Here is a 16,236-nt window from a genome sequence, read left to right on the forward strand (position 1 = left end):
ATAACATACTTATTGTACAAGCTGCCAAAGAACTATCAATAAACAACGCAAACAAAGAATCTCTAAGACCACCCCCACAGAAAAGTAAGTCACCAGAATATAAGCTGACAGCAAACAGGCGCCTTATTAGCACTGATAATGTTACCTAACTTGGGAAATGAAATGTCTGTAGGATATATGTTTGTATATGTGTGTTAAATATCTCAATAAAATCTTTTATTAAAAAAAATGTCTGTAGGAAAAGAAGCAAAATCAGTGAGCACCAAAGACCCCTCAAATTATTCTTTATTTGCCCCATGATTGAGGCTAACAATCTTTCTGAAATCTGTGTCAGTGTTGCTTTGCTTTGATCTTGTCCAGCTGTGTGAACTTGGTACCGAGATGTGCCTGCAACGGACTATATTTATTATTATTTTGTATACCTTGCACATTTTTTTATTCTAGTGCCACTGATGGCTCATGCATTTTTAAAGAACAACAAAGAAGTTAAAGGTATACATTAAACTTAATGCTAAAGTTAATGCTAATATGAATTATCCATTAAAAGCCTAGCCAAAAAAATTCATACCTCCCAAATGATAAGGCAGTATGATGTCATTCTTATTACAGCCTGGGAACAATCCATAAGACTTTTCACTTGCAAAAAACTAATGCCCCAAATAGAGAATTTTAACAGAATAACAGAATCGAAGGGACCTTTGAAGTTTCTAGTCCAACACACATACCCCAAACAGGAGCCCCTTTCCATTCCATATAAATGACTGTCTAGTCTCTTCTTAAAAGCCTCTATTGATGGAGCTCCCACAACTTCTGAAGGCAAGCTGTTCCACTGGTTGATTGTCATTACTGTTCAGCAAAATTTCTCCTCGGTTCTAGGTTGCTTCTTTTTGTTTCCAATGCAGAAGCCATTGCTTCTTGTCTTGCCTTCTAATGCTTTGGAAAATACCAGTACCACAAAACTTGGAAAATTGCTATATGTTACCCCAAGTCCTTCTTTTCATTAAACTAGACAATCTCACTATCTGCAACTATTCTATATTTTAGCCTCCCCCCCCAATCATCTTTGTCGCTTTTCTCCACACTCCTCACAAAGTCTCAGCATCTTTTTAATATTATACTGTATATCCTTATTAAACTACCATGGCAAACTATAGTGTCTATCTTTTAAAATAATTTTATTTGACCATTACTTATTTTTTCTTTCCTTTACCTTGTTTTTCTGTATCTGTAGTGAATACTTTTGTGATATTTGTTTTTAACACATCCTTTGTACAGCACCTTGCTTAAAAGATTTTTTAAAAATCTGTTTTAGTTTGAGGGGAAGAGTGAAATAAAAGAACATAGGGCAGTGATGGCAAACCTTGTACTCCTCAGGTGCTGAAAGAGCATGGGCCTGCAACATCATAATTCAATCCCTGGGCAGGGTGAAAGCAGCTTCCCTTGCCTCCCGGAAGCCCTTGGAGGCAGGAAACAGCCTGTTTTGCAACTTCCATTGTTTTCCTATCAACTATTTAAAGGTAAGACTTTGTACCTTTCTATGTAAGGATAAACCAAACAGAATTATGCTGCAAATAAACAAGATTTTCTTTCTTTTCAAGAACACCATTTCCCAATACTAGACTTATACTTCTACCTAGACTGATTACACATCAATATTTCAGTTGAGTAAGTTCACACTGAATTTTATTGTGATGATTTGTTTTTCTGTATCTATAGTGAATACTTTTGCGATATTTGTTTTTAACACATCCTTTGTACAGCACCTTGCTTAAAAGATTTTTAAAAAATCTGTTTTAGTTTGAGGGGAAGAGTGAAATAAAAGAACATAGGGCAGTGATGGCAAACCTTGTACTCCTCGGGTGCTGAAAGAGCATGGGCCTGCAATATCGCACATGCGCAAGTGCCCACACGCATAATTCAATCCCTGGTGAGGGTGAAAACAGCTTCTCTCGCCTCCCGGAAGCCCTCTGGAGGCAGGAAACAGCCTGTTTTGCAACTTCCATTGGGCCCAGTAAGCTTCTGTTTCACCCTCCCAGCTCTCCAAAGGCATCCCTGGAGCTGGGGGAGGGTAAAAACGCCCTTTCCCATCCCACTGGAGGCTCTCTGGAAGCCAAAAATTCCCTTCCAGAGCTTCTGTGTGAGCTACAAATCAGTTGTCCAGCACACACATGCATATTGGAGCTGAGCTAGGGCAACAACTTGTGTGCCAGCAGATATGGTTCCTTGTGCCACCTGTGGCACCTGTGCCATAGGTTTGCCATCACTGCCATAGAGTGTTTAAGTTATCTAACTGAGGAATCTGCCCATCAAAAACATTGTAAAAATACTTAGGGATTGAAGGGTGGCAATAAAACTCATGTTTTAATCCTGAATACAGAAAAGAAGTCTAATTAGATGAGTAAACAATAAGACTTAAAAGTCATCTCTAAATATACAGTCAGAAATGACACATGCTCTGTAGGAACAAACAAACAAACAAACAAACAAACAAACTGCTCCAACCTTGATTGCAGAAAATAGACTTAACACACCACACTAAACAAAATTATGATGGATATGAGCTGACATTGTTGGATAAGCATGACATTATAATATCACAGCTTCATGGCCTATGACCCTTTCAGTAAAATAAAAATGTATATCTATGACCATCACCACCTCTTCCAAGCTGTCTATAGACCGTGTAAAGAAATAGACATGTTGAGGACTCATCAGAACTTAAGTCAAGAATCTGCTTGAAATAAAGATCACCATCTGAGCATGATTAAAAATATCTTTTATTACCATTAATAGAATTAATAATTGAGAATAAGAAAAAAAAGAGTGTTAGAGATGAGGGACAAATTATAACCTTTAGAGAATAAGCCAGTGCAAAAGAAACCATCTATAAAATATTATCAGTGCACTACAACATTCTTTCTGTTTTAAATCATACAGTGTAAATAGTTTCTTGCAATAGTTGTATAAATATTTACAATCAATGGAATGCTGACATATAGCTTGTTGCATTGATTAATTGTATATCTATATAATCTATCCTTTATCATCAGAGCTTTAACTTGCAAAATATAAAAAAATAATTGTATTCACTCTGATTAAAATCACTTGTCAATAGCCTAGAAGCCACAATATCCTGGTAGTTCTCGACTTACGAACAGAATTGAGCCCAACATTTGTGTTGCTAAGTGGGGGAAAAAAATGTTTAAGTGAGTTTTGTTCCATTTTACAATCTTGGTTGCCACATTTGTTAAGCGGATCACTGCAATTGCTAAGTTAATAACATGGCTGTTAAGGTTCACTCGTTAAGTAAGTCTTGTTTCCCCATTGACTTTGCTTGTCAGAAGATCTCAAAAGGAGATCACATGATCTTGGGACACTGCAACCCTCATGAGTCAGTTGCCAAGCATCTTTTTGATCATATGACCATCCAATGGTCATAAATCACTTTTTAAAGTGTCATTGTAATTTTGAATTGTTGCTAAAGGAACGGTTGTAAGTCGAAAACTAAGTGTAATTATCTAAATTATTCTCATGATAAATTGGCTAAAAGCCAGCAAAGACCCAAAAAATCCAACAACAAGCAAGTTATCGGCAGATGGCAGCACCTGGCTGATCTTGACTATGATTAGAAGCTAGATCGGATTGAGCCAGGTGAGTATTTGGATCAGAGACCTTAAAGTACTGTATAATCAGCACCATAAGCTAAACAGGGAAGCTGAAAAGTAACCTGGGAGAAGACAAAAACAAGCGATTTTTATTCTATTGTCAAAAAAGCTTCTTGGACAGCTCCATGAAATCACCAAGTTTGTGTTTGAAAAATAAATTTGTAGTCACCCTTGATTAGATGTGAATTATCTAATCGTAACTATTTGATATAGGTCATGAATCCAATTCATGAGTTTGTGAACACTTAAGCATGCTTTGAACCACTGAATTGGTTCAGAAGCATCCAATTCAATTTCGCATGTCAAACTGATTCAAAAATTAGAATCGACAATTTGATTTAAAGGGAGAATTCAATTAGATTATCTTTGCACTAGATTTTCAAATTAAATATTTTACTGCATATACTGTTTTATATGTGTTGTGATTCAGCCTGAGGCTCCTCAGGGACCGGCTGGATCTATGCCGGCTCCATGCCCAGAGGAGGAGGACAGTGAACAGGAGGGGGAGGACCAGGCAGATGGGGGAGAGGAGCGTCCGGAAGAGGAGGAGGGAGAGCAGCCTGAGAACCCCGGGGGGGGGGGCTCTCCCCAGCTAGTAGCCTGGATTCATTGGATGAAGACGCACAGGCTATAATAGACATGAGGCAGCGACGAGCAGCTCAAAGAAGGGGCCAATTAGAAAGATATTTCCATCCCTGAATTGGCAACAGCTGGGTTTGGGTGTGGTTCTCCTCAGCAGGGTTGAAAAGGCAGGCCTGCTCTTACAGTCTTGTGGAGAGTTATCAACTGGGAGTCCTGTGACCTTGCTTCGATTCTTGGCGTCTCTGATCTTGGCTTGTGGCCTAGAAGGCTGAAAGACTTGGGGAAGGCGTGGGTTTTATTATCTCCAGTGTTGTTTTTGCCAGCAAGAATCCTGTTTTATTGAAGCTTCATCGTGTTCCTGTCTGTAAGAACAGTTTTTGTTACCTGTGTTTGCTTTCCAGTATATAAACTGCCTTTGCTTTTTACCAGTGTGTCTGGCTACTCTTTTTGGTTGGTGTTGGCATCTGGGGGGACCCAGACAGAACAATATGCATGTATGCATGCATGTATGTATGTATAACAGTATGTGTGGGGTTTTCTAAGTGAGCTTCTCTTTCAGCAACCAAAACTCTTAATTCCTTCTACACAGCAAAAACTCTTAATTCCTTTTACACAGCACAATTCATATACCCATAGAGCAAGAGGCAATTTAAAAGTCCCGAGGAGAAGCCAGTTCTAAAGTTTATTTGTCGCATGTCCTATTAATGTGTTTGGGAATAAGTCTCACTGTACTCAGAGGAATAAATCTGTGAGCAAACCTCTACGAGACTCTGCTGTTGATAAATTGTACCCTAGGAACAATGCGGAACTGCTGCTATGCAGGGATGTTACAAGAACAAATAAATTGAGAATTGCAAAGCATTCTGCAAATGAGAACTACAGATAAACATTTCCATCACATGCCCAGGAGGAATGGGATTACAGGGAGAAAAATGTTTCAAGTTGTAGTATGCCACTTGATCCCGCTCAAGAAAGCCATTCTGTTCTTCTCTGACTCCTATAGGGAAAACTAGTGTAATTTGTGAATGAGATTTTGATCCTTGGAATGTTTCTCTTTCACTGAAACAAGATACTTAGCAAATCTTAAATTCCCTTTGATGTATAAGCTCTTTGTCTTGTAAAAGGAAAAGTTGGTGATACTTCCTAGCATCATTTCCTAGTAACAACTTATGGGAAGCATGTAAATTCAGAAGTCAAAGGTTGCCTGAAGTGGAGAAAATCCATGCTGGAATGGAACATCACATCTTTACAAATACGTTCACCATTCATCTTTTCCAGTGACCGTGAAAATAATTTAGTGCAGCGGTGAGCTACTAGCTGGAACGCTAAATTGCGCTCGCCGCCACGGCTCGTAAGTGCTTGCGGGGCTAGCATGAGTTTGTGAACACTTAAGCATGCTTTGCAAAATTGTGCACGGAGCCACAGGTGCGCCCGTGTTTTGGCATGCGCGGAAGCAAAAAAATCCTCACTGAAACATGGGCGCATCTGTGGCTCTGTGAGCAATTTTGCTACCTCCACAGGTGCAGAAGCAAAATTGCGCTCACCCCACAAGCACTTACCAGCTGTGATGGTGAGCACAATTTAGCGTTCCGGATAGTAGCCTACCACTGGTTCATTGTAACAATCTTTGAGAGACACAGTCCATTTGGAAGCATGGTTTTATCAATAAAAAGTGATAAAGTGCAACATCATGTCAGGATACCAAAGGTTTGATATATGATGGAAGGGATGAAATATGGGCTGATAAATTTAAAAACAAACAAACAAACCTTATATCAGGACCTAAATTTCCAGGCTGAGGACTTGTCCCAAAACAACTGGACCCCACAAATCCCTTTCTAAATTTTAATAAGATATCATGACAAGACTGATTAAAAAGTCAGAACAGTTTAGTAGAAAAGAAGATCTAGGTCAGGGGTGTCAAACTTGCGGCCCAGATGTGTCATGCGCTGGCTACACTCGCTCCCAGTTTAGCGAAGGGGGGAAAAGTCATGATGTGTCATGTGATGATGATGTGATGATATGAGTTTGACAACCATGATCTAGGTGTATGTGATGATGTGTTGATACTGTATGTTGTGTGAGAGAGTTTCTTAATTCTGCAGGTTACTCTCCTGTTTGTTATTTCTTGCTACAATTCCTCTTGCCACCTTTTTCATGTTGGAAAGTATTTTGGAATCAAGATGGTAAAAGACAGCTGGTTTAGAATTTTAGATTAGTAATCTGCTTAATTTCGTCAGGAAAATAATGTTGATAAGAAATGTTATAATGCTAATTAGTTGTACCTGTATTAAGAAATATATTCAACAACCAAGTGTATTGAATCTTTGAGTGAGTAAACATTTGCAAGTACCACATCTTCTGAGAATATTGTCACCATGGAGGACAAAAGTTCTGGAATGGAAGAAAAAGGAAGAAATATATTTCTCCCTCATAATACCGTGGTAGCTCTACTTAAGAACTTAATTTGTTCTGTGACCAGGTTCTTAAGTAGAAAAGTTTGTAAGAAGAAGCAATTTTTCCCATAGGAATCAATGTAAAAGCAAATAATGCATGCAAAACCATTAGGAAAGAAATAAAAGCTCAGAATTTGGGTGGGAGGAGGAGGAGGAAGAAGAGGAGGAGGACAGTCACTGCCGAAGGAAGAAGGTGAGGTGAGGTGAATTTTTAAAAAAATCCAAAACTTTAAGGCTTAGGAAAAAAAGAGGGACTCTGAGGTGGCAAGGAGGAGCACGCACCTCCCATACACCCAGTGCGAGGCTGCCTCCCATAAACTGTGCCAGAGAGTGAAGCCCAAATGGGTAAGAGGGGGGGAACCTCCCTCTCCTTTGACAGAAAGGTGACTGCTGCTGCTGCTATCTGCTTCCTCTTCCTTCCCATGCTGAAGGGTTCCCCTCTCCTCTCTCTCACTCACTTTGCAGCCAGCGCCTTTCCTTCACTGTGGTGACTCATCGATTTGTCTAAAGCCGAGTTGATCCAGCTGGGGCGAAGTGCCCCATTTTGCCTTTTCATGCCCAGACTCTCCGGGAGGCAACCTCATGCCGGGTGTGATGGAGGCAGCGCGAGGTAGTCACCACAGCAAAGTGGTTTATTCCCTCTCCAAGTGCCCAGAGAAAGAAAAATGCTCCGTTTGCTCTGGACTGCCAAAGCCTCCTTAAGCACCACCAAAAGGCTCCTCTGGCAGCCCAGGATAGCCCAAGATGGCCCAGATTAAAGGGGGAATGGCAGGAAACTGGCCAGTTCTTTGTGCCTCTCTCAAATTTCCTGCGAATTTTTTCCAGGATCGTGCTCTTAAGTAGAAAATTGTTCTTAAGAAGAGGCACATTTTTTTTGAACACCTGATTCTTATCTAGAAAATTTCTTAAGTGGAGGCATTCTTAAGTAGAGATACCTTTGTAATGTACTAATATTGAAGCAAGATCAAAATGCTGTGACACTGTGTTGGAACTGAAGCCATTTGGGTTTGCTCTATTTCTATTTCTGTGGTTTTCTAAAGAAAAAAGCAATTTGTGATTGTCATTGCATTGAAAATGTGTGAACATTTAATTAACATTTAATTTGGTTAATTAAAGTTGCATAATCATATTGCAACATAAGTGAAGTGTGCATTCAGCTACACATTTAAATTTAGACCTAAAGTCTAAGGATATGGTGGAACCTGATAGTTTTTTATATGTTTCAGATGTCAGCTTCCATTAGTGACAGATATCTTGGGCAAATGCAAAGTTTGTGGAAACTGTCAAATGAAACTCTCTCTCTCTCTCTCTCTTTCTCTCTCTCTCTCTCTCTCTGTGTGTGTGTCTTTTTTGGCAGGTATTTGGAAAGGTTGGCTATGTTGGAGCAATTGATCGTGTTCTCCTTCCTCTACTTATCTTTCTGGGTAGAAGCAAAAGTTTGTAAAGAGATTGTATTTGATTTCAGTGCTCACCATACTCTGAGGCCTGTGTCTTGACCTTATTCTTACCACATTATAAGAACATAAGAAGAGCCATGCTGAATCAAGCCAAAGCCCATTGAGTCCAGCATTCTGTGTCACACAGTGGCCTACCAATTGTACATGGGGATCTTGAGCAGAAAGAGAAGGAAAAACCCTCCCTTTCCCTTGACCCCCAACAAATGGTACCCAAGGGAACCCTGCCTGCATCAACCAACATAGAGGCAGCACATGGACATTCATTTCAATAATCACCAATACATTTGGCATCCATGAATTTGTCTAATCCTGCCTTGAAGCTATTCAGGCTGACAGCTGTCACGATATCTTCTGGAGGTCTGGAGTCAAAGCCTGTTTTCAGATATTTATGATCAATGTAGGTATAGCAGTAGAATGGGCTGGTATGTACATTCCTGGAAGGTACACAATTCATAGAAACGTTGAAACATAGAAGACTGATGGCAGAAAAAGACCTCATGATCCATCTAGTCTGCCCTTATACTATTTTCTGTATTTTATCTTAGGATGGATCTATGTTTATCCCAGGCATGTTTAAATTCAGTTACTGTGGATTCACCAACCACATCTGCTGGAAGTTTGTTCCAAGGATCTACTACTCTTTCAGTAAAATAATATTTTCTCATTTTGCTTTTGATCTTTCCCCTAACTAACCTGAGATTGTATCCCCTTGTTCTTGTGTTCACTTTCCTATTAAAAACAATTCCATTTGCCAAATGGCCAAAGAATATTTAGCCTTTAAAGTTTCTCCTTAAATGAGTTGCATATTCAATATGTAACAATACCACTACTCATATCTAGCACCAGCTTGATTTTTTTTTTAAAAAAAAGAGTATATAATTTACTATTGGACTGGAGCCATTATATCAACATCAATCATCCTCTGACTTTAATTGCTTTAAGCCTATTTTGCATTTCCTGATGCTTCAAAGGGTGGAAGTGCTTTCATAACAGTTATTGATATAAATAGAAATGGGCCTGGAAGAATGGTATATTTGTAATGGGTCACTGAGCCTGCCTAATATGCCTTATTGCCAGATATGCTACATTAACTATCTCCATGTTTGCCTTGATCTTTGACAGTACAAGCATTCCAGAAAGGCTGAAACTTTTAATTAGAGACCTGTGCAGCTTTGCCTCTTACTAGTGTAATCATTAAATTGATTTTTCCAGTCCATCATGTAATTGTTCCAGCGAAGGAATCCAGCTTTCCACTCTCGTTCTGCTTCATCAATATTTTCTGTAAAACATGAAATGGGTGGCATTAATCTAAATTTAAATCTCTTTGTACATTAATTGAAAAATAATCCTGATTACCAGTGCCATTTTCCCCTAAATACACCACACACCATTTTGCCCTCCTTCTTGTCACCTGATTTATTGCAAATCCAAAGGGCAAAGTTTTAACTCTGGATTATAACATAATCAGTTAAAATGAAGAATTATTCTTCTGGCCCAATATGTCACATCATTTGCATTTTCAACTTTCACACCCACAAATGACATTTAACAAGGAGCTTAAAATTTACTGTTTGATGGCTGGGGTCCAGATGCAGACTTCCAGTTAAGGGATACAATAAATTTTCATACATTTATTTTCTTGACATAATCAATTATCCATATTACCAATGGAGAAGAGTACTTAAAATATAGCAACATGATTTTGGGTATTACAATAGATCAGCAAAATAAGAAAGATTTATATAGCCAGCTGTTCAAAATTAGGCAGGAGACACTAAGAAATGACTAGAGCTCCACACATACTGCTTTTCTTTTTAATTTTTAATCTACTAAATTGATAGATATGTTAATAACAAGGAAGGAGAAATTATCCAATTATTTTTCAAGGTAAGTAGATCTATTCACAAATTCACTGACATCATCATACAAGAGGAATGTTTATTTAATTGTATGACATAAGGGTATAACATGTCCTTTGTGAAATGGCTTTATATTTTACATAATATTTTCATTTGTTTACATCTTATTCTTCCTTTGGACATATCATATCCTTGCATCTTGGACACAAACTATTTCAGTTCATCTCCTTAGGATGTCACTATAGGGCTTTGCAAACATTAGACACAGAGGCGGTCCATTTCCTCCTCTCATTCCATCATCTGCTGAACACCTAATCACCACTGTTCTATGTCTAAAGATATTTATCCATATACTATAGCTGTATTACTGTTATCCTTCAAAATGGGTGAACAGTGCAGTCAGGCGGTAGGGAAAGCAAGTAGGATGCTTGGCTGCATAGCTAGAGGTATAACAAGCAGGAAGAGGGAGATTATGATCCCGCTGTATAGAGTGCTGGTGAGACCACATTTGGAATACTGTGTTCAGTTCTGGAGACCTCACCTACAAAAATATATTGACAAGATTGAATGGGTCCAAAGACGGGCTACAAGAATGGTGGAAGGTCTTAAGCATAAAACGTATCAGGAAAGACTTCATGAACTCAATCTGTATAGTCTGGAGGACAGAAGGAAAAGGGGGGACATGATTGAAACATTTAAATATGTTAAAGGGTTAAATAAAGTCCAGGAGGGAAGTGTTTTTAATAGGAAAGTGAACACAAGAACAAGGGGACACAATCTGAAGTTAGTTGGGGGAAAGATCAAAAGCAACATGAGAAAATATTATTTTACTGAAAGAGTAGTAGATCCTTGCAACAAACTTCCAGCAGACATGGTAGATAAATCCACAGTAACTGAATTTAAACATGCCTGGGATAAACATATGTCCATCCTAAGATAAAATACAGAAAATAGTATAAGGGCAGACTAGATGGACCATGAGGTCTTTTTCTGCCATCAGACTTCTATGTTTCTATGTTTCTATCTTTTCTACTACCTTTTCCTATTAACATGTTATGATTATATTAATTTATTGTTTGTATGTACGTTGAGAGATTATGTACCGGTGACAAATTCCTTGTGTGTCTCCGATCACAATTTGGCCTGTAAACTATTCTATCCTGCCCTGTCCTGCCTATCCCTAACCTACCCTACTCTACCGTATCCTACTCTACTCTACTGACATTAATAATAGCATCATTGTTGGGGGAAAAAATCAACTTGAAGGACTGGTGTCATGTAGTTTTTCTTGGAATTTATTGAAAGAATAAATCCTTCCAATTTAGTAGGACATTCAAACATACCTTGGGCAACGTGGTAATTAAATAATGCAAGAACAAATCTCCAATTTTAATGGAACTTTAACAAGGGATATTTTATACAAGCTACAATTTGAAACAAATAGTACTAAGGTGTTATCATGTTCTTGACAGAATAAAGGGTCTGAACATGAGCTGTCACTTTCCAGTGAGATTTTTTTTTAAAAAAGAAATAAATAGGATAAATGAAATTTCTACTAAATTAGCCATGTACATGTCTACCACTCTTCAAGGTGCCCTTGAACTATTTTTAGTATTATATCTCAGTCATTGGTTCATACAATTTTATTAAACTATATTGCTTTGCGAAGCAGCTTTAAAGGGATTTGAAGCTTTGCACAGGGCTTGTACAAATGTGATTTTAGAAATAATGGGTCAAATTTAGATCTAATTATACTAAAGGTAGACCAAATAAAATCACTGGAACTTAAGAAACCTTAACTAACATGGATCCCCATTCTTTTCGGCGTGTCTAATTATAACTAAATCCATTCCATCATCTTATTCTCTTTTGTGCTGTTGCTATTTTTATATTACCGTTATAATCTTTACATGAGCATAGTTGCTTGCTTTGCTTTTTTTCGTACAACTATATCATAGCTCTGCAGCCTTAAAGCTGTAATTTCTATATGAAATACAGTCCATTCTTTCAGCCTAACTATTTCTCTTGATATTCCCTGTATTTAGGGATCTTAAGTGATGTCATGGAATTATAAGTTTCAGCTTGAATTCATTAGTCTACAGGGGGGAAAAGCCTGCCTTCTAAAAGAGTTATATTTTTATAATTTTGTGTTATGAAAAAGTACCCATAGAAACTAAGTGATATAATGGTCAGCCTATGGGATCAGGCATGGGTCCAGGGTACTTGAGTGACCATTTCACCCCATTGGGATTGGTCTGTACTACTTGTGCTGACAAAGAAGACATGTTGTTGGTCCAGGAGAATGGAATGGCATGGAATGGAGTAGAGTAGGATAGGGTAGGGTAGGGTAGGGTAGAACAGAACAGAATAGAATAGAATAGAATAGAATAGAATAGAATAGAATAGAATATTAGCACATTCAGTAGGGGTGAAGGCCGGTGCCCCTCTGCTGAATGTGTTAACAGCAGTGGGTGGGGGCCCGACTGTAAACCCCGGATTGGTTTGCGTGGTTTGTCAGGCCTGCCGGGAAATGGGGAGGACAGTGGAGGTGGGAGAGACACTTTGGGTATGGTGGAAAGCTGGGGCATCACGGTCCTTATTGGGAGAGGCAGGTATGGTGGAAGCCAAAGGGTAGGCTGGTCTTGGGGAATGAGGACTCACTGCTTGAAAGTGATTCCTCATTCTGGCCCCTCAGATTCATCCGGTATAGCTGGTGTCAGACAAAGTCAGGGCCTTGATCTCAGGCTGCTGCTCCTCAATGCCAAGTCAGTTGTCAACAACCCCCCCCCCCCTTGGTCCAAGATCTACTCTTGGAGGATGGGGCTGACTTGGCTTATTTGACCGAAACCTGGCTGGGACCCGAGGGAGTTGTCCCTCTCTTGGAAATATGCCCAAACGGGTTTCTGGTCTTGCATCAGCCATGACACCAGGGAAGGGGAGTGGCAATCATCGTTCAGGGAGCTCTTAGCCCTCTTAGAGTCTTTCCTTCCAAGGTTATCAGGTGTGAGTCTCTCCTCTTGGAACTGGACTCAGGGGTTGATGTGGGCTTGCTGTTAACATACCTGCCTCCCATCTATGTTGCAACAGCCCTGTCTGCACTGCTCAAGGTGGTAGCAGGGCTGGTGGTGGAGTTCCCCAGGCTTGTGGTCATGACAGATATAAGTATCTGTCAATCTGCCTTTGCTCAACAAAACCTCAGATGCAGTGCAGGAGTTCATGGCTTCCATAGCAACCATGGACCTGACCCAAGTAATTCAGGGTCTGCTTCAAACTTGATGAAGAAGGGGGAGGGAATGGAAGGGAAGGCGTTGCTTCTGCAAACTCTCATAGAGAGCAATTGATGCAAACAGAGAGGGACAGAAGGGGGATGGAACTCTATTCAAACTTGATGAGGGGTGGGAGAGGAAGGGAAGTCATTGCTTGCTTCTCTGATTGGCTGGCAGCAAAGTATCCCATGTGCCCAAAAGCCTGGGGTGAATGGGGCTTTGTGCCCATTTGGAGAAAGTCCTGTGACTACATGGCTGTGATGGGAGGGGCTGTTCTCCTTTTCAGTGAAGGAGAAAAGACAGCACCCAATAGTTGGAGGCTAAAGCCCGGAGACCAAACAGGCATGGCCAATAGGATGAGGTGAAAAGTCCCATTCTGGAGGCCTTCTCTGTGACTGCCCCGTCTCTAGGGAACCAACTTCCCCAAATGTCCATACTGCTCTCACTCTACTGGCCTTCCAAAAGGCTGTGAAGACCTGGTTTTGCCAGCAGGCCTGCTGGGGCCCATGAATACTTATATCTGTCATGGCCAAATTAATTGGTATGAATGTTTGTTTTGATTGGACTGCTTTGTGAGTTTTATAATGGGTTTTTTATTGTTTTAGTATTTAATATTTGACTTCTTTTCACCATTGTATTGTATTTTTATATTGTTGAAAGCTGCCCTGAGTCCTATGGGATAGGTTGGCATAGAAGTAGAATCAAATAAAGAATAGAATAGAATAGAATAGAATTCTTTATTGGCCAAGTATGACTTCAGCAACCGAGTTGTCGAAGCATGGAACTCATTACCTGACTCAGTACCCTAACCCCCAACATTTTTCCCTTAGACTATCCACGATTGACCTCTCCAGGTTCCTTAGAGGTCAATAAGGGGCTTGCATAAGTGCACCAGTGTGCCTTCCGTCCCCTGTCCAATTGTCTCTCCTTATCTCATTTATCTTTTCTTCCTTTCAAATTTGTTCACCTATACTTTTATATCTTTTCTTCTATTAGTTTCTTTAGTTATATTACTAAATATCTATTCTCTTCAATGTGTATTATGAATTGGACTAAATAAATAAATAATTAAAAAAAGTATGATTGGACACACAAAGAATTTGTCTCTGGTGCATATGCTCAATGTACATTTAAAAAGATACATTTGTCAAGAAACATGTGGTACAACACTTAATGATTATCATAGGGTTCAAATAAGGAATCAGGAAACAATCAATATAAATATTAATATAATATAAATCGTAAGGATACAAGCAACAGGTCACAGTCATACAGTCATAAGTGGAAGGAGATGAGTGATAGGAACGATGACAAGACAAATAGCAATAGTAATGCAGCCGTAGTGAATAGTTTGAGAGCGGTGGGGGAATTATTTGTTTAGCAGAGTGATGGCATTCAGGAAAATATTGTTCTTGTGTCTAGTTGTCTCAGCGTGCAGTGATCTATAGTGTTGTTTTGTGGTAGGAGTTGAAACAATTTATATTCAGTATGCAAGGGGTCAGTAAATATTTTCACAGACTTCTTTTTGACTCATGCAGTGTACAGGATTTTCGATGGAAGGCAGGTTGGCAGTAATTGTTTTTTCTGCAGTTCTGAGAAAGGCTTTCTCTGCTCTTGCTCCTGCCCTCTGGAACATCTTTCCTCCTAATGTGAGCTTATCTTCAACCCTCCTATCTTTTTGTAAGACGTGGCTTTGCTAGTCAGCTTTGGGACCTAGTGGAGGAACAGTACAATGGAGGTAACTGATTGACTAATAATGAGTAACAATGATTGAGATCCCACATCTCCAAACTCACTCCTGCTCTCTCCATGTGTCCTTGGCTGTAGTGTCTGATTTTAACTGTTTATGTTTTAACTTATTTTACTGAAAGAGCAGTAGATGCTTGGAACAAACTTCCAGCAGATGTGGTTGCTAAATCCACAGTAACTGAATTTAAACATGCCTGGGATAAACATATATCCATCCTAAGATAAAATACAGGATAGTGGCAGACTAGATGGACCACGAGGTCTTTTTCTGCCATCAATCTTCTATGTTTCTATGTTTCTAAATGTAACTGTAAGCTGCCCATAGTTAACCTATGGGCAGCCCACAATTTTTATAAATAAATATAAATAAATAAATATAAACAAATAAATATGGGACCTTGATTCTGGTAATCACCTCCATGGCATTAGTTTCTAGGAAACCAACCTTCTTTCATTTTTCAATGTAAAGATGTGATAAGAAGTATTCAGCCATCCAGAAATTGTTGACCAAATATTATTTACATTAACTACTGAGCATTTCTCAAGTTTAGTAACTTTAAGATGTTTGGACTCCAACTCCCAGAGTGTTAGAACTGAAGTACGCTAGGCTGACGGATTCTGGATGTTGGTCTTCACCTATGTTGAAGTTACTAAGTTTGACCAACATTGAGTTGCTATATTTTAGTGGAAGCACTGTACAAATTATACTGTTAAAAGATTTTCCTCATTGCATGTAAAAAAAAATCAAGCATAAAAAATATGAATAGTTCGGGGAGGTAGAGTTGGGGGAGCCTATCTAAAATTAATGCCGCACAAATCCCAGCGACAGATTAGGTCCCACAGAGTGGGCCTTCTCTGGGTCCCGTCAACTAAACAATGTCGGTTGGCGGGCCCCAGGGTAAGAGCCTTCTCTGTGGCGGCACCGGCTCTCTGGAACCAACTCCCCCCAGAGATTAGAACTGCCCCTACTCTTCCTGCCTTCCGTAAACTCCTTAAAACCCACCTTTGCCGTCAGGCATGGGGGAATTGAAACATCTCCCCCTGGGCACATTTAATTTATACATGGTATGCTTGTGTGTGTGTCTGTTAGTATATGGGGGTTTTAAATCTTTAAATATTTTAATTAATTGGATTATTTATGATTTGTTTCACTTGTTGTGAGCCGCCCCGACTCTTCGGAGAGGGGCGGCATACAAATCCAA

General features: G+C 39.4%; 1 protein-coding gene across 3 annotated transcripts in view; it reads right to left on the bottom strand.

The window, feature by feature from the left end:
• Window positions 1-2,759: 2,759 nt before the first annotated feature.
• BCHE (butyrylcholinesterase) overlaps window positions 2,760-16,236 on the bottom strand; it is a 140,112-nt gene continuing 126,635 nt past the window's right edge. For 2 of the 3 annotated variants that reach the window (XM_070753565.1, XM_070753564.1), the window contains exon 4: window positions 9,012-9,439. In XM_070753565.1, coding sequence (XP_070609666.1) covers window positions 9,315-9,439 — 125 coding nt within the window. In that variant the 3' untranslated portion in view covers window positions 9,012-9,314. Of the gene's footprint in view, window positions 4,610-9,011; window positions 9,440-16,236 lie in introns of those variants that run through there. The other variant, XM_070753567.1, reaches the window with a different exon arrangement.

Source organism: Erythrolamprus reginae, chromosome 5 (assembly GCF_031021105.1).
Source record: "Erythrolamprus reginae isolate rEryReg1 chromosome 5, rEryReg1.hap1, whole genome shotgun sequence".
In the NCBI taxonomy this organism is placed as follows: domain Eukaryota; kingdom Metazoa; phylum Chordata; class Lepidosauria; order Squamata; family Dipsadidae; genus Erythrolamprus; species Erythrolamprus reginae.